The 18,814-nt window shown below is 45.8% G+C and overlaps 1 protein-coding gene across 1 annotated transcript in view; it reads left to right on the top strand.

Moving 5' to 3' along the window:
- IL2RA (interleukin 2 receptor subunit alpha) overlaps positions 1–8,609 on the top strand; it is a 51,962-nt gene extending 43,353 nt beyond the window's left edge. Inside the window, exons 4-8 of the mRNA XM_017513192.2 lie at positions 116–331; positions 1,873–1,944; positions 2,322–2,393; positions 3,705–3,771; positions 8,044–8,609. Of these exons, the coding sequence (XP_017368681.1) occupies positions 116–331; positions 1,873–1,944; positions 2,322–2,393; positions 3,705–3,771; positions 8,044–8,068 (452 nt within the window). The 3' untranslated portion in view covers positions 8,069–8,609. The remainder of the gene's footprint in view (positions 1–115; positions 332–1,872; positions 1,945–2,321; positions 2,394–3,704; positions 3,772–8,043) is intronic.
- Positions 8,610–18,814: the final 10,205 nt, after the last annotated feature.

Below are 18,814 nucleotides of genomic sequence, written 5' to 3'. Positions count from 1 at the left end.
AAAAAAAAAAAAAAAAAAAAAAAGAGTGAGAACAAAGGGCCAGTCCCTAGCAAGAGGCAGCCTGGACTCCGCGCTGTCTCCAACTTGCCTTCAGAGCGTTCTTTCCCTCTTCCAGGTCACTGCAGGGAGCCTCCGCAGTGGGAAAACGAAGGCACAGAAAGAATATATCATTTTGTGGTGGGGCAGACGGTTCACTACCAGTGCATCCAGGGATACAGGGCTCTACACAGAGGTCCTGCCGAGAGCATCTGCAAAATGACCCACGGAAAGACAAGGTGGACCCAGCCCCAGCTCGTGTGCACAAAGCAAACAGAGCCCAGCCAGTTTCCAGGTAAGGCAGCTCCCGTCTGGGGTCCACAACATTGCTTTTCTCCATCAGGCTGACCAGGGCAAGAGCCCTGACCTCTCCTGCTGTGTGTCTTTGAATAAGCCCCTTGATATCCCAGGACTTCCATTTTTTTCTCATTCTGAAAAAAAAAAAATTAAATGGACCAGATAGACCCCAAGGGCTCCTTCAATTAAGGTCCCCCTGTGCCCTGTGTGGGGAGAAAGGTGTAGACAGAAGAGAAGGAAAGGTCTAAAGGTCTCTCCCAAGCACCCTAGGTGCTGCCTCACAGTTGCTCCTGAGTCCACTACTCCCTGAGCCACCAAGACCTCTTCTGGCTCCAAGGGCACGTCCAGTGCCCCACACACGTGTTTTTCCTCTTACTGGTGGCTGTGTAAAGGCGTGATTTGAACAGTGCCCCGCGGTCAGCATGCTCCTTCCCCATGCCATCCGCGGCTGAGCTTAGATAGACAATCATGAAGAGAGTGCACATGTGCATGCACACACACACATGCAAACACTCAGCCCACCCATGTCAGGTCTGCTGCTATCTTCCTTCTGAAATCTTAGTATCAAGACAATCAAAAGTGACTTACACACAGGCCGAGCACGGTGGCTCACTCCTGTAATCCCAGCAGTTTCGGAAGCCAAGGCAGGTGAATCACTTCAGGTCGGGAGTTTGAGACCAGCCTAGCCAATATGGTGAAACTTTGTCTCTACCAAAAATACAAAACTTAGCTGAGCGTGGTGTTGGGTGCCTATAATCCCAGCTACTCAGGAGGCTGAGGCAGGAGAATCGCTTGAATCTGGGAGGTGGAGGTTGCAGTGAGCCGAGACAGCACCACTGCACTATAGCCTGGGCAACAGAGCAAGACTCCATCTGAAAAAAGAATTAATAGTTTTCTCTTTATCTCCTATTGTTTCAGTCATTATAACCACGACACTGTCTCAAAAGAAAAAAATGACTTTACATTCAAGTATTCCTGGTTTTCTTGCTCACTGTACTTCTCATACTCCACGTCTTTCTCTTGGTTTCTCTGGGGAGTCTGTTTTGTTCCCTCAGCTGCCTCCCTGGGCCACCCTAATAGCCAGGGAATGCCTGTTGCTTCCTTAGAAGAGGCTGAGCAGCAGGGCAGAGCCAGGGTTGCCGACCCCCCGGAGGAGGGGAGGGTCTGGCACGTAAGCAGCTGTCCTTCGCACATCTGCTCCATCCAACGGCTCGCTGGCATTCGTGTTATTATGACCTGTTTCCAAGTCACGGATGGAAGCCAGGGCTGAATAGGGAGGCTGGGGAGAAAGCATTGCTCAGAGTTTTGGGGACAGCCAGGGTCAAAATTGGAATTCAGCCTCACCTGCTCTGCTGAGGCCACTTCACCGCTTCCCAGTGCCCTGGAGTGGAACCATCTGGGGTGGCATCCCCTGGCAGGGTGCCCACACCAGGATTCCTGCCTCCTCGGGTGTACCTGGGGCCGGCTGCCTCGGGTGGGGTGGGACTGAGGCCCTGACTCATCTTCAGCTCCCGCAGCATCACTCACTCTCTCCCCCAGGCGAAGAGGAGCCTCAGGCAAGCCCCGACAGCCTTCTTGAGAGTGAGAGTTCCTGCCTCATCACAACGACAGGTGCGGGAGAGTTTTCAAGAAGACAAAGGCTGGACCACAGAGGCCTAGTCCAGAGGACAGGGTGGCCAGGAGGCAGGCTCAGGGAGATGGGCAGAGGTGACCTGTAGGGGAGAAACCTGCAGCAGCCTCCTCTCCCTCTGAGCAGGGACAGGACCTCAGCGACTGCAGGCCCCAAAGCAAGTGTCAGAAAGAGGGAATCCAGGACCAGGACCAAGCACGGTCCCCAGGCAGAGATGGAACCCCTGCCCTCACCACCACCATGTGTCTCCACCCAGCCTTTGAGCTTCTCATCCACAGAGAAGCCCTGACTTCCTTTAGCCTCGTGCCATCCTAAAGTCATCATAGCAGGAGTGTCTCTCTTTATCTCCTTTTCACAGATTTTCAGATACAGACAGAAGTGGCTGCAACCATGGAGACGTTCATACTTACAACGGGGTACCAGCTAGCAGGTGAGTGGGCACTTGCTTTGTGGACAAAATGTCCACCCAGGCCGAGATGTGGACAGGTTGACTGGTTGGTAGGTTGGTAGATAGGTTGGTTAGTTGATTGGCAGGTTGGTTCATAGGTTGGTAGGTTAGTAGGTTAGTTGGTTGGCAGGTTGGTTTGTATGTTGGTAGGTTAGTTGGTTGGCTGGTAGGTTGGTAGATTGGCAGGTTGGTTAGTTGGTTGGTAGGTTAGTAGGTTGGTTAGTTGGTAAGTTGATTGGTAGGTAGGTTGGTTGGTTGGTTGAAAGGACCCCTTCCTTACACTGCAAAATGTGTGAGTAAAAGACTGATCCAAGGCCGGGCGCGGTGGCTCAAGCCTGTAATCCCAGCACTTTGGGAGGCCGAGGCGGGTGGATCACGAGGTCAAGAGATCGAGACCATCCTGGTCAACATGGTGAAACCCCGTCTCTACTAAAAATACAAAAAATTAGCTGGGCATGGTGGCGCGTGCCTGTAATCCCAGTGACTCAGGAGGCTGAGGCAGGAGAATTGCCTGAACCCAGGAGACGGAGGTTGCGGTGAGCCGAGATTGCGCCATTGCACTCCAGCCTGGGTAACAAGAGCAAAACTCCGTCTCAAAAAAAAAAAAAAGGGCTAATCCAGATACCGACATAACTCAGAATCCCATGAACCAGTTACAGGATGCTATGAATGAAGTCTCAGGTCAGCCCCATCAGTTTCTCTCAAGCTGATCTGGAAGGGCTGTACCCCAGGCCTCTGCCAGGGGTCAAGAGTGGAAGGAAGGAGCTGTGTAGTCAGGCAGAGAGGACAGGCTTCCAGAAACACAGCAGTCACTGCCTGGTAGGAGGGAAAAACAGACTCTGAGGCTGCATCTGCCTGGGAAAACCTTAGCGGGTTTTTCCTCCAAGAACCTCCAAAACCTCAGCAGAGCACCGTCTGGAAAACCTGAACCCTGTCAAGAGATGTTAATGTGCTTCTTTTCATCTTCACAGTTCAATGTTTCTTTTACCAGGCGCTCTGTGTGTCCTGAAATGAGGCCTGGCCTCTGAGCCTTTCCGAAGGGCTTGTGTGGGAGAAGGTTGCCTCCAGAGGGAAAGCTCCCTCCACCCTCACCCTGTCCTCCCCACCCTGTTCCTCAAGCCTCCTAAGACATCCCAGGAGGAGGGACCTACCTCCTGAGACAGAGAAGAGAGGCTGCAGCCTCCGCCTTGCTCTTTGGGGATGTCCTCAGCCCGCCCTGTAGCCCTGGCTCCTGCTGCTCCTCCTCACGCCAAGCTCAGGGCCCTTCGCTGAACTCCCTCTCTCTGTTGACAGTGGCCGGCTGTGTTTTCCTGCTGATCAGCGTCCTCCTCCTGAGTGGGCTCACCTGGCGGCAGAGACAGTAAGTCCGGCATCACCAAGACAGCACGGGGTCAGATCCAAGTCCTGCGCCCAGCCCCGCCCCTCCCCGTGCTCTCCCTAATCACCTGCAGCAGTTCAGGGAGTGGCAAAGGAAGAAACAGAAAAGAAAAAGTAAACTCTAGAAACTCAGTGTATCTCTTGATTATCCAGGGTCTCCCTGACCCCTGCCAGCATACATTCTGGCCAACCCTCATACAAACTCTACAGTAAGACCCTGAGAAAATATAGATCCATTCCCCCAAAACTGAAGCTCTTGGCCCAGCCAGAGGGAAAAATAAAGGATTGCTTCCCTTCTTAGATGAGTCATCGGGCCCATGACATACTCCTAATTTTCCTCATGGGAATTTAAATATATAAATGATTGCAATACAAATGATAAGCCCCCTCCCCACAGGGTTACCGTAGCAGGCATGAGTCACATAACTGACAGTCTACCAATTTCTCTAAGGTGTCAGCTGGTTCCTAAGGTGTCATTTTAGGATTACAGGAGAAGCATGTAACGTGCCTGACATGTTGAAGGAATACTCAGTACTCAAATCCTCTCCTTCCTCACCCTGAACACGTGACAAGCCTTAACACCTAGCAGGATTTTTTTCATTTGCTAGTTTGAAGACCAAACACATTCAGGCCCAGAGGACAAAGCTATTTGGCAGTAGGAATGGATCCGTGTTTATGCTGTGAAACAGAATGGTGTGAAACCATATGAGTTCCCCCAAGGACTCCCAGAATTACAATCTTTGGACAGACTCAAACATACATCTTGAAATGACCCTTCTAGTCAGAATTTGTCCAAAATGCTTCCTAGAATCTGATATCAACTCATGGCGCCCTCTTGTGGCAACAGAGCCTAGCCAAAGAGAGTTTTGTTTGGGGAAATATTTCGTTTGTTTTGAGCAATGACCAGGAACCCGTGATGTGCCACAGAAGGCTCACAGTGGCTTGTGAGAGCCAGTGGTCACATTTTCAAGACTTCTGCAAACTGGCTTTTAAGCCTAGCCATTACGTAAAGTTAAAGTATTTAGGGTGGGAGCAGCGGCTCCTGCCTGTAACTCCTGTACTTTGAGACACCAAGGTGAGAGGCTCGCTGGAGACCAGCCCGGGCAACAAAGCAGACCTTGTCTCTACAAAAACATTTTATTTTATTGTATTTTTATTTATCTTATTTTGAGACAGAGTTTCACTCTTGTTGCCTAGGCTAGAGTGCAATGGTGTGATCTTGGCTCACCACAACCTCCACTTCCCCAGGTTCAAGCGATTCTCCTGCCTCAGCCTCCTGAGTAGCTGGGATTACAGGCATGCGCCAGCACCCCTGGCTAATTTTTTGTATTTTTAGTAGAGATGGGGTTTCTTCATGTTGGTCAGGCCGGTCTTGAACTCCCAACCTCAGGTGACCCTCTTGTCTCGGCCTCCCAAAGTACTGGAATTACAGGCCTGAGCCACCACACCAGCCTATAAAAACATTTTAAAATTAGCTAGGCGTGATGGCACATACCTGTAGTGCCAGCCACTGGGAAGGGTGAGGTGGGAGAACCCCTTGAGTCCTGGAGTTCAGGGTTGCAGTGCACCTCAGCCTGGGTGACAGATTGAGATGCTGTCTCAAATAAATAAATACATAAAGTATTCAAATTTACAGTTCAATAAACTATATTAAATACAAGAGCAAGAATCACTTACAATGAATCGCTTCCTGATTATTTGCTACATTTTACTGCTGTCTTTGTTCCCGGGGCAGTTCACATATATTGTGTCTGCATGGTGGAAATACCGTATGGTGGTGGCTACTGTACATCACTTCCCAACCACGTGTTCAGGGATGTCACATTGCCAGCGGCAAGCTGAGTGTGGAGGGAAGATTTACACCATGACAGATAGGCAACCATCCTCAGAGAGCTGCTTGTTAAACATCACCAGCACACCTCTGCGTGGAGCCTTGTGCTATGGGACCTCTGTGCAAAGTAGGGAGAAATGAGAGATTCCCATGAGCCAACTAAGGACTGGGAAAAGGCTAAGACCGTATTGTTCAATCCAGTAGCCACTAGCCACCTGTGGATACTTGTGTGTTTAAACTTAAATAAATTAAATACAATTAGGAATTCAGTTTCTCAGTTGCGCTAGCCACATTTCAAGAGTTCCCTAGCCACAGGTGTCTATATTATTGGACAGCACAACTACAAAAGACTTCCATCATCTCAGCAAGTTCCACAGCACAGTGCTGGCTAGAAACTGAGCGCTTTAACGTATGCAAATCATTTAGCACAGTTAGTTGCTGTTTAATATTCCTGTTCCACAGCTATAGTCTGCTACATAGTTTTTAAAAACTTACGCCAGGTGCAGTGGCTCACGCCTGTAATCCCAGCACTTTGGGAGGCCGAGGCAGGCAGATCACGAGGTCAGGAGTTCGAGACCAGCCTGGCCAACATAGTGAAACCCTGTCTCTACTAAAAACACAAAAAGTAGCCAGGCATAGTGGCGCGTGCCTATAATCCCAGCTACTTGGGAGGCTGAGGCAGGAGAATTGCTTGAACCCGGGAGGCAGAGGTTGCAGTGAGCTGACATTGAGCCACCGTACTCCAGCCTGGGCAACAGAGCAAGACACTGTCTCAAAAAACAAACAAAAAACACCTTTTAAAGAACATTTTCTAAGTGACAGACACTCTGCCAGGGACTCAAAGATGAATACAACATGGTCCTTCTTTTAGGTGCCTACAGACTAGTAGAAGAGAAGGAAAATATACTCACTTTAAATATAATTTGTGAAACCCTAATGTTGAGATGTTATAGGAACAAAGTGAGAAGCCCCTCCATGGGGGTTTAAAGAAGGCTTTAGATCTGATGGTGCCCGAAACGCCTGGGGCCAGGTAGAGAGTGGCAGATGATGGCTTCTAGGCAGAGGGAGCATGAGGAAGGGTGTGAGGTGTCAAGGGCGGGATGAGGTGTTGGAGAGAAGCCAAGCAGTGCTGAGCAGCTGGGTGCATGGGGCAGCCTGACAATGATGCCCTGCCACAGGGACGGACAGTGACCAAGTCTGGGAACATCAGGCCAGGCTGAGGAGCTGGACTTCATCCCCAGGATTCCTCCTGATGAGGTTCTCTTCATCCAGTAGTGAACCACAGAAGGCTTTACGTGGCTAGAAGGCAGGTGGTAACACTGGCCATCCACGCGGTCTGACTGCAGCACAGAGGCTGGGTTGAAGGGTGGGTGATTGTGGTGGCAGTTTGACTACATGACAATGGAATACATCCACCAAGATCGTACAGTACTTTTTTGTTTTATTTGGAGATGGAGTCTTGCTCTGTTGCCCAGGCTGGAGTACAGTGGCGTGATCTTGGCTCACTGAGACCTCCACCTTCTGGGTTCAAGCAATTCCCCTGCCTCAGCCTCCCAAGTAGCTGAGACAGCAGGTACATGCTGCTGTGCCCGGCTAATTTTTGTATTTTTAGTAGAGATGGGGTTTCACTAAGTTGGCCAGGTCAGTCTCGAACTTCTGACCTCAAGTAATCCACCTGCCTCGGCCTCCCAATGTGCTGGGGTTACAAGCATGAGCCACTGTGCCCGGCCTGAATGACTCTTAGTGGTGGAAAATGAATAAATAAACAAAATTGTAAAGTACATCCACAGAGAATGTGAGCTTTATGACTTTCATAGGACACGTGCACAAAAAGGCTTTGTGAGCACGATCTAAGGGTGGAGTTTTCTGACTTCAAAAGGTCACCTAGTGGACACTCACACAGGCCCACTTGGAGAGCTGGTGGCCTCAGCCAGCTTGAACTGAACAAGAGCTGACCCCAAGCTCCCAAAAAGGAATGTAAGCAGTCCTTACAATGACAACCTATCCACCAGAGACGGCGTCTACAAGGAAGCCAGCAGAAGTTTAGTTATATATGACTTAGCGACATGACTTTAAAAATCACCTGGAATCAAGTGACTAAAAGTAAGCAAGCTAAGTGTGGCAAGCCTACTCAGGTTAGCCCTCAGTTTCACACCTGCCACACAATGAATGGAATTCTCATGCTGTGAGAACCACAGAGCAGAGGCTGAACTTGGGCAGCCAGTCGTGGCCTCTGGAGGGATGGAGAGGCCTTGAGGTCAGATTTCAGCGTGTGGGAAGGTGACAGTTCACTGGGGGGGTTTACGAGTTAGGAGGTCAATTGGTCTAAAGTGGAACGCTGTACCAGCACTGGTTTAGGATGGGGACCACATTTTTTTGGTGCTGTATTACACATATGACCATGACTTTGTTACACCACTACAGGAGGAAGAGTAGGAGAACAATCTAGAAAACCAAAACAACGAGAACTTCTTGGAAAGAAGCCAAGAACAGACAACAGAAGTCATGAGGCACCAAGCAAAATCAGAGGAGCTAAACACTTGCCCAGGAGACATCCCCTGTGCTCACCTGGGTTTTGGAAGCTCTGAAGTCACATCGCAGGACACGGGGCAGTGGCAACCCCATCTCTACACCAGCTCAGTCCCATCAGAGAGCGAGCGCTACCCACTTCCAAACAGCAATCCCGTCATTGAAGAAAAGAGCAAAACCACCAGAACTCTCCATCGTATTTACATGTATATGTGTCATTAAAGCCTGAATGGTATGGAACCCTCTCCACGCTCTATGTAGTATAGAGAAAAGTAGGTTTACATTAATCTCGTCCCAACTCTCCAGTTCAGAAATCCCAAGGAAAGCCCTTGCACTAATGTAAATTCACAACACACACACTCTACCCCATACGACTAGACATTGTCCTCGTGGCTCCTTTCTCAGCCGCTTCTGACTGCTGATTCTCCCGTTCACATCGCCTAATGAACATCCTTTAAGAATTGTGGGCTGCAACCCAGAAATTTTACCCTTGGCTCAATTCTCTAAGCTGACACCCTTCTACTGAACCTTCAGTCTTGAATTTCTAAAGAACACAGGCCATGGCAGAATAATCTTTGTAACTTCAAAATGGGGCCGCCAAGCCCATGAGGCAATGTCAGGAACAGAAGGATGAATGAGGTCCCAGGCAGAGAATCATACTTATCAAAGTTTTACTTGTGCATGACTAAGAGGCCTCTTTAAGAGTTAGTTTCTCGGGGATTGCTATGAATAATACTCTGAATTTGGCCTGCACTAATCTGATGTTTACAGGTGAACACAAAAACATCAGTGTGTACATTTTCTGACAAGTGTCTAAGAACACTGAAAAGGGATCAGTACATTTACTGTTTATGGAAGGAAGGAAAGAAAGTAGGAAGTAAAGAGGGAGAAAGGAAGGAGGTCATACTGGTAGAATGCAACCATGGAAAAGGGCACATCAGGCCAGGCATGGTGGCTCAGGCCTGTAATCCCAGCTCCCTAGGAGACCAAGGTGGGAGGATCTCTTGAGGCCAGGAGTTTGAGACCAGCCTGGGCAGCATAGCAAGACCTCATCCCTACAAAAAATTAAAAATTGGCTGGGTGTGGTGGCATGCACCTGTAGTTCCAGCCACTCAGGAGGCTGAGCAGGAGGATTGCTTGAGCCCAGGAGTTCGAGGCTGCAGTCAGCCATGATGGCACCACTGTACTCCAGCATGTGCAACAGAGCAAGGCCCTATCTTTAAGGAAGAAAAAGAAAAGAAGGGCATGTCAGCAGTCCTCGGACATTACCAAAAAGTTCAGCGTATCAGAATCACCTGGAGGCCTTGTTAAAACAGTTTGCTGGACCAATCTCCAGAGTTTCTGAGTCATCAGTCTGGGAGAGAGCCAAAGGGTTTGCATTTCTAAGAATTCCCAGGTGCTGCTGCTGCTGCTATTCAGGGAACACACTTTGAGAACCGTTGTGTTATCCCGCTGCACACCCACCCAGTTTCAACTCCCACGAAAAACTCAGCTTCAGGAGCTGAGATTCCAGTGTGCGCCCTGGTTCCATGTCTGGTGTTACAGCTCCCTCACAAATGCGCTGAGTCGACATTCTAGCTCAGCAACATCACACGGTTAGGGACATGGACGGAAATTATTCATTCATGAAACTATCAGCCAGTTTTCATTTCTGAAGGGGCAGGAGAGTGTTAGGAAAAATAACGGGCGGTTTTCAGCAGGGTCCAGATTCAGATTAAAGAGCTATTTCTGTTTTTTTGATGACCAACCACATACAGACTCACCTGTGCACCCTCCCCCTCCCCCTTCAGGTGTATGTTTTCTAAGTTGAATTGAATCTTAGACCAAAAAAAAAAAAACCCACATATATATATATATATATATATATATATATATGTAAATCTTACTTGAGTAGAATTGAATTACTCCTTTTGGGTGTTGAGGGGTCTATATGATCAAAACTTTTCCATGATAATACTAAGATGTTATTGGCCATTTCACTCTCCTTCTCTCAAAAAGGTATGGTGGAATTTTCCAGAAGCTATGTGGTATGTGGTGGTGATGTCATCACTCTGCTGTTAACATATAATCAATTTATTGCTATTGTTTATAAATGAATAAATGATATTTTTTAAAAAGTCTTGGTTTTTGTTACAAATATGATAAGTATTGCTAGCTATAACATACGTAACCAAAATCTCTTTATAGTTTTTGATTTTTTTTTTTTTCGAGATGAAGTGTCACTCTGTTGCCCAGGCTGAAGTGCCGTGGCATGATCTCGGCTCACTGCAATCTCTGCCTATTGGGTTCAAGCAATTCTCCTGCCTCAGCCTCCCAAGTACCTGGACTACAGGCACCCACCACCACAGCCAGCTAATTTTTGTATTTTTAGTAGAGATGGGGTTTGACCATGTTTGTCAGGCTGGTCTCGAACTTCTGACCTCAAGTGACCCACCCACCATGGCCTCTCAAAGTGCTGGGATTACAGGCATGAGCCACAGCACCCAGTATGGGATCCTCTATAGTTTTAATAGTTTTAAATAACATGCAAAGGTCCTGTCAAATGGCCAACAAGCACATCAACATCACTGGTCATTTCAGAAACGCAAATCAAAACCACAATGAGAGACACTTCATACCCACTGAGATGACTAAGGGAAAGAACAGGAATGCTCACAGATGGCCGGTAGGATGTCAAACGGTGCAGCCACCTGGCAAAGCAGAGATGGACATTCCCTCAGGAAGCTAAAGATGGATGTCCTATGACCCAGCAATTCTATTCCTAGGTACACATCCAAGAAAGACAAAAACATATGTCTAAACACAAACTTGTACACAACTGTTTATAACAGCATTGTTCATACTCTCCAAGAGGTAGAAACACCCACATACCCAACAACAAATGAATGCATAAAGGCTGGGCGTGGTGGCTCACGCCTATAACTCCAGCCCTTTGGGAGGCCAAGGTAGGCAGATCACTTGAGGCCAGGAGTTGGAGACCAGCCTGACCAACATGGTGAAACTAGTCTCTACTAAAAATACAAAAAGTAGCCAGGCATAGTGGCGCGTGCCTATAATCCCAGCTACTTGGGAGGCTGAGGCAGGAGAATTGCTTGAACCCGGGAGGCAGAGGTTGCAGTGAGCTGACATTGAGCCACCGTACTCCAGCCTGGGCAACAGAGCAAGACACTGTCTCAAAAAACAAACAAAAAACACCTTTTAAAGAACATTTTCTAAGTGACAGACACTCTGCCAGGGACTCAAAGATGAATACAACATGGTCCTTCTTTTAGGTGCCTACAGACTAGTAGAAGAGAAGGAAAATATACTCACTTTAAATATAATTTGTGAAACCCTAATGTTGAGATGTTACAGGAACAAAGTGAGAAGCCCCTCCATGGGGGTTTAAAGAAGGCTTTAGATCTGATGGTGCCCGAAACGCCTGGGGCCAGGTAGAGAGTGGCAGATGATGGCTTCTAGGCAGAGGGAGCATGAGGAAGGGTGTGAGGTGTCAAGGGCGGGATGAGGTGTTGGAGAGAAGCCAAGCAGTGCTGAGCAGCTGGGTGCATGGGGCAGCCTGACAATGATGCCCTGCCACAGGGACGGACAGTGACCAAGTCTGGGAACATCAGGCCAGGCTGAGGAGCTGGACTTCATCCCCAGGATTCCTCCTGATGAGGTTCTCTTCATCCAGTAGTGAACCACAGAAGGCTTTACCTGGCTAGAAGGCAGGTGGTAACACTGGCCATCCACGCGGTCTGACTGCAGCACAGAGGCTGGGTTGAAGGGTGGGTGATTGTGGTGGCAGTTTGACTACATGACAATGGAATACATCCACCAAGATCGTACAGTACTTTTTTGTTTTATTTGGAGATGGAGTCTTGCTCTGTTGCCCAGGCTGGAGTACAGTGGCGTGATCTTGGCTCACTGAGACCTCCACCTTCTGGGTTCAAGCAATTCCCCTGCCTCAGCCTCCCAAGTAGCTGAGACAGCAGGTACATGCTNAAATACAAAAAATTAACTGGGCATGGTGGTGGGCATCTGTAATTCCAGCTACCTGGGAGGCTGAGACATGAGAATCCCTTGAACCTGGAAGGCAGAGGTTGCAGGGAGCCAAGATGGTGCCACGCACTCCAGCTTGGGCAACAGAGGGACTCTTCTCTCCAAAAAAAAGAATGGATAACCAAATCATGGCATAGCCCTACAGTGAAGTATTAGCCACAGGAAGGGATGAACTATTGATCCATGATGCCATTTCGATGAGGGTCAAAAACATTATGCTGAGTGAAGGAAGCCCCACACAAAAGGTCACTATTGTATGACTCTTTTTTTTTTTAAGACAGGGTTTCACCATGTTGACCAGGATGGTCTCAATCTTCTGACTTCGTGATCTGCCGCCTCAGCCTCCCAAAGTGCTGGGATTATAGGCGTGAGCCACCATGCCCAGCGTATGACTCTTTTTATATGAAATATCTAGAATAGGCAAGTCCCTAGAGACAGAAAGCAGATTAGTGTTTGCCAGGGGATTTTTCTGGGGTGGTGAAAAAGTTTGGAAACTAGAGAAAGGAGATAACGGCACAACATGTTGAACACACTAACAGCCACTGGATTGTACGCTTTATCACAGTTCATTGTGTGTTATGTGAATTTCACCTCAACTTTTTAAAAAGGAGATCCTGAGACCAACAGATTTGAATATTGCTTATCTTACGATTCTCAAAGAAGGGTCCTCAGCCCAGAAGGATCATCCTGAAGTCTTTATGGTGACTTTAGCATTTTATGAAGTAAGTTTTCAGGAGACCCTGAATTTTTGTTTTCAAAAACCAAAAGTAGCAATGTTACTAAAGTTTATGGAAGGCTCTAATTCGGCATTCTGTCAAGAGTGTACAATTTGCATAGCTCCCAGGAAGCTTGCTGTTCCTGATGCAACAGCAGACCCATCGTGATACTCACTGGTATTCCTTCAGCTAATTATGGATTCCTGCCAGTGATTTTCATGGAGGGGTTGCGTTGGCAGGCTCCCAATGTGCATCCTCATAATCAATTAATTTGCTGTGGGTTGAAAACCTAAACAAACTGAAAGTCAATAACTCTTCTTAGATCTGTAGAAGTAAGATCACAGGGTAGCTCACTGTCCCCAATATTGGAAAGGCAGACAGGCTGATAGAGGGAAATCACAATTTCCTGGAGCAGAAGCAAATGTCTTCTCCAGTCTTGTTGACTCAAAGTAGGTCTCCTGTCTACGCCTGCACTGCCACCAGAAGATATGAGATGATTCTGATTTCATAAGGCCCAAGCCACAGACCCCACTCCTAGAATCAGTAATAAAGAGAAGATCTTAAAAGCAGCCAGAGAGACATGAACCATTGCAGAGAAACATAAATAAGGATGACAGGTTCAAGCAATTCTCCTGCCTCAGCCTCCCATGTAGCCGGGACTACAAGCATGCACCACCATGCCCAGCTAAGTTTTGTATCTTTAGTAGAGATGCAGTTTCACCATGTTGGTCAGGCTGGTCTTGAAGTCCTGACCTCAAGTGATCTTCTTGCCTCAGCTTCCCAAAGCGCTTGGATTACAGGGGTGAGCCACCATGCCCGGCAATAACCACTTCGAATGTAAATTGTGTACACATCCCAATTAAAAGACAAAGATCATAAGATTGGATTTTAAAACCAAGAATAAATATATCCATACTCTAAGAAATTAAAAAATTAAAAGTTCACATGTACCCCAAAGACTAAAACGCAATAATAAAAAAAAGAAAGAAAAAAAATTAAAGTAAAAAGATTGAAAACACTTAGCACAAGAAAGCTGGAGTGCTGCTATTTAATATCAGATTAACACATTTGAGAGTAACGAATATAGCCAAGGACAAAGAAGGTCATTTCATAGTGCCGAAAGGATCAGTTCTTCAGGAGGCCATAGCAACCCTAATGCTAGGATTGTTAGGACTGCTGTGCACTTAACACCGGAGCTTCGAAATACATGAAGTGAAAACTAACTGAACTGCAAAAGTGGATAGTCAAATCTGGGACCATCGTGGAAGATTTCAAAACGCTTCTCTCACTCTCAGACACAGGTAGAACAAGTAGATAGAAAACCTGATAAAATATAGAGGACTTAAATAACATTATCAACCAATTTGACTTAATTGGAATTTATAGACCATGTACCCAAAGAAGACTGAACACACATTCCTGTAAAATGCATGAGGAACATTTAACACCATAGGCTGTTTAGTAGGACATTTTTTACAAGTCTCCACCTTACACTCTTTAAGATGGCTGTTATCAAAAAGAAAACTGAAAATAACAAGTGTTGGCAAAGATATGAGGCAATTGGAACTCTGCACTGCTGGTGGGATTGTAAATGGAGCAGCCGCTGTGGAAAACAGCATGGCAGATGCTCAGAAAAAAAAAAAAAAAGAATTACCATATGACCCAGCAATTCCATGTCTGGGCATACACCCAAAAGTATTGGAAACAGGGTCTCAAAGAGTTTATAGCCAAGTTATTCTCAATGGCCCAAAGGTGGAAGCAACCCAAGTGTCCATCAGCAGATGAAAGAATAAACAAAGCATGGTACGTATGCATCATGGAATATTAGTGAGCCTTACAAAGGAAGGAAATGTTGACACAGGCTATGGCACGGATGAAGCTAGAGGACATTAGACTCTGTGAAATAAGCCAGACGCAACAGGACAAACACTGTATGTTTGCACTTATCTGAGTTCCTTCCTCAGAGTAATCAGATTCACTGAGACAGAAAGTAGAACGGTCATTGCCACGAGCTGGGGGAAGGAGAGGAGGAGTTGTCATTTGATGGGAACGGAGTTTCAGTTTTGCAAGACTAAAAAGTTCTGGAGAAGGATAGTAGTGATGGTTGCATAGCAATTTGATCGTACTGAATGCTGCAGAATTGTGCACCTGAAAATGGTGATGATGGTGAATTGTACGTTGTCTGCTTTTTACTACATTTTTAAATATATATATACACTGTTTGACTCCATTTATACGAATTCATAGAAAATCCCAACTACCCTGCAGTGACAGAAAGCAGATCAAAGACTGCCAGTGGAAGATTACAAAGGAGCATTATCTCGATTGTGGTTTTATGGGTGTGTACTTACACCAAAACTTACCAAACTGTGTACTTCGAATACGTACAGCTTGTTATATGTTCACTAAACCCCCAATAAAACTCTTTCATAAAAAATTACCTGTTTGGAATTCCTAGCCAGGTTCTGTTTTTTGGACTGACTCCTGAGTGAATCTCTCCTGGCCTCACCAGCCTGCAGTTCAGATGAAACTGTGCTCTTGGTGATAACCCCGTGTGCACACACAGTCTCTTTCAGAGCCTGCGGACTAGGATAAGACCGTGTTCTTGGTAATAACCTGTAAATAACCCGTACACACACACACACACACACACACACACACACTCTCTCTCTCTCTCTCTCTCTCTCCTTCAGAACCTGCAGGTTCAGATGAGACCACGCTCCTGGTAATAATCGCCACCCCACCCCACACATGCACAGTCTCCTTCAGTCTACAGGTTCAAATGAGACCATGTTCTTGGTAATAACCTCTCTCTCTCTCTCTCTTTCTCTCTCTCTCTCTCTCTCTCTCTCTCTCTCTATCTATCTATCTATCTCTCTATCCTTCAAAGCCTGCAGGTTCAGATGAGACTGCACTCTTGGTGATAGCCCATATGCGTGCGTGCGCGCGCACACACACGCACACATACACACACACACTGTCTCCTTCAGATATGTTTAGGAGTCCTCAGCATCTGACCAGACAGCCTTCCTGGGCTCCATCTATGGGAGGGGAACACCCTCCTCCTTCCCACTATATGTTGTGTTTTATTACCTGGGCACTAAGACAAGTGACTGTGTCCTAGAGTCTCGCAGAATCCTTCATGAATCCTGCATCCCCGGCTTCTGCCCGCAGCTTTTCTTTCCGTAAGTTTTTGACACAGACCCATGGAAGAATTTCTGAGACAGGTATCAGGATGTCCTCTGTGTTACTCCCTATTCTTCTCCCCCAGCCTCACTCCTCCGAAAATGCAACTAGAGTCACAGGTCCTGCCCCATAGGTTTCCCAGAGGTGCCCAGATCAATCTGAATTCTAGGGGCGAACACAGGTGATCGGAAACCACCAACCACGTGCCTCAAGATGAGGATGTAACACCATCTGTTAGGACCTCTGGACTCTAGGTTCTTTATGTGTTCATTTTACAAATATTTAACACTACTCCTTAAGGAAAACCTAGAAACAAGGGGCTCGATTGCTGTTGGGACAAAATGACGTGTAAAGTGTTACAGTGTGGCAGATTTCCCACGTTAAGGCTCCAGACTGCTAGCTCTGTTCTCATGCAACACCTACTCGTGGACTTGTGAGAACAAAGTCACCAGGTGCTGCTCTGCTGGGTGCCAGGAACACTCCACCAGGCGCAAAACCGAAAAGGTGGGAGAATGTGGGACATGCAGGAGAACTGGTTTCCTGCCCACCCGCGCCACTCTCTGCCCTCACTGTGAAGGAAGAGAAAAGGAAAAGAGGGGTGGTGAAGTCCATGCCCCAAGTCTGTGCTTCTTGATGCTTTGCAATTTGTGGAGGAAAGACAGGCTGTAATACCCAGAATACATTAAATTGTGATTCCCAAAAACCTAGGGCAGTCAGGCTGCATTTTGGAAACAGCAGCCAGGAGTGCAAGTCCCGCCCACGGGAAGGAGGAAAAGTGGGAGAAAGCTCGAGATAGCCCTCGGAGTTTCCCTCGGGCAAACGTGGCCTGAACGAGATCCAGCCTCAGCGACAGAGCAAGACTCTGTCTCAGGAAAAAAAAAAAATTAATTAATTTTTAAAAAGCAGCTGAAAACATTATAGAAGTATAGTAGATGATTAATTTTTTAACATATTTTTCTAAATTCTGTAATACTTGTGTTATTTGCAAACTTTTCAAAACATGCAATTTGTTGTGCTTTATTTTATCCTTATTTTACTTTTATACCTATAAAAAGAGAGAAAGGCTATGGCCCAATCTGCTTTCAGTGACCATTTGGACCCCAAACAGCTTTCTATCCATTCTTTACCTCATTTTATTTTTAATTTGTATCTTTTGTCATTTGAGAAAATAGTCTGGGATGGGCAAGTGGCACTGGTGTTCACTAAAAAATAAATAAAAAGTCTGGCTACAGGGTCGTGCATTTTAATGCTTGATTCAAAATAAATATTGTATCCTCAATTTTCTCTATTAATTTTGTTTCAATTTCATTGACTTCTGCTATTTTTTTCTTCATTTTGCTTACTTTCAGCTTTATTTGCTTTTCTTTTTATACTTTCTTTAGGTAAAAGCTGAGATCATTGAATTGAGATTTTTCTATTTCTCTAATACAGGCATTTAATACTATAAATTTCCCTCTAAGCACTGCTTTAGCTGCACCCCTCAAATTAAGAAATGCATTTTCATCCCATTCAGTTAAAAAAAAAATTCTACCTTGTGATTTCTTCCTTGACCTGTGGATTATTCAAAAATATTTTGTTGAATTTCCAAATATTTGAGAATTTTCTAGCTACCATTCTATTAATGATTTTCATTTTAATTATGTCATGTTGATAATATATTTTATATGATATGAATCCTTTTATATTTATTGAGGCCCAGAATAGAATCTATTTTCAATGATTGAGAAAGGGCTCTCACTTGGTGAATGTTCCATGTGTATTTGTAAAAAATGTGTATTCTATCTGCTGTTGTTGGATGAAATGTCTTGATAGTGTTTTCAATCTTCTATATTCTTACTGATTTTTTTCATCTACTTGTTCTATGAATTACTGAGAGAGGAGAGTTGGACCATACTTCAACCATAATTATAGATTTTTTAAAATGTCTCCTTTTAGTTCCACCAGTTTTTGCTTAATGTGTTTTGAAGTTCTATTGTTAAGTACATTCACATATAAGACTGTAATGTCTTCCTGATTCATTTACCCTGTTAGTATGTGATGTCCTTCTTTATCTCTGGTAATATTTTTTATCCTGAAGTCCACTTTGTCTGATATTAATATAGCTATTTTGGGTTTCTTTTTATTAGTGTTAGCATGGTACTTTTTTTCATTGTTTTACTTTTAACCTGTCTGTGTCTTTATATTTATAATGGGTTTGTCGTAGCAAGAATATAGTTGGGTCCTGCTTTTTAAAATCCAATCTGATAATTTATCTAATTTCTGGAGCTGTTTAAACCATGTATATTTAATTTAATTATTGATATGACCACATTGAAATCTATTATCATGCTATGGGTTGACCCATCTATTCCTTGTTCCTTTTCTTCTTATGCCCTTCCCTGTTTTGATAAACTGAGGTTTTTGTTTTGTTTGTTTTGTTTTGACGCAGAGTCTTGTTCTGTCACCCAGGCTGGAGTGCAGCGGTGTTACCGTAGCTCGCTGCAACCTCCGCCTCCCGGGTTCAAGCAATTCTCCTGCCTCAACCTCTGGAGTAGCTGGGATTACAGGTGTGCACCATCACCCCTGGCTAATTTTTGGATTTTTAGTAGAGATGGGGTTCACCATGTTAGCTAGGCTACTCTCGAACTCCTGACCACAAGTGATCCACCCGCCTCATCCTCCCAAAGTGCTTGAATTACAGGCATGAGTCACCACACCAGCTGATTTTTCTCCTCTCTTTTTAC

Source organism: Cebus imitator, unplaced genomic scaffold (assembly GCF_001604975.1).
Source record: "Cebus imitator isolate Cc_AM_T3 unplaced genomic scaffold, Cebus_imitator-1.0 Scaffold487, whole genome shotgun sequence".
Taxonomy (NCBI): Eukaryota; Metazoa; Chordata; class Mammalia; order Primates; family Cebidae; genus Cebus; species Cebus imitator.
Note: the sequence above shows the minus strand (reverse complement) of the source record. Positions and strands in the feature narration are given on the sequence as shown.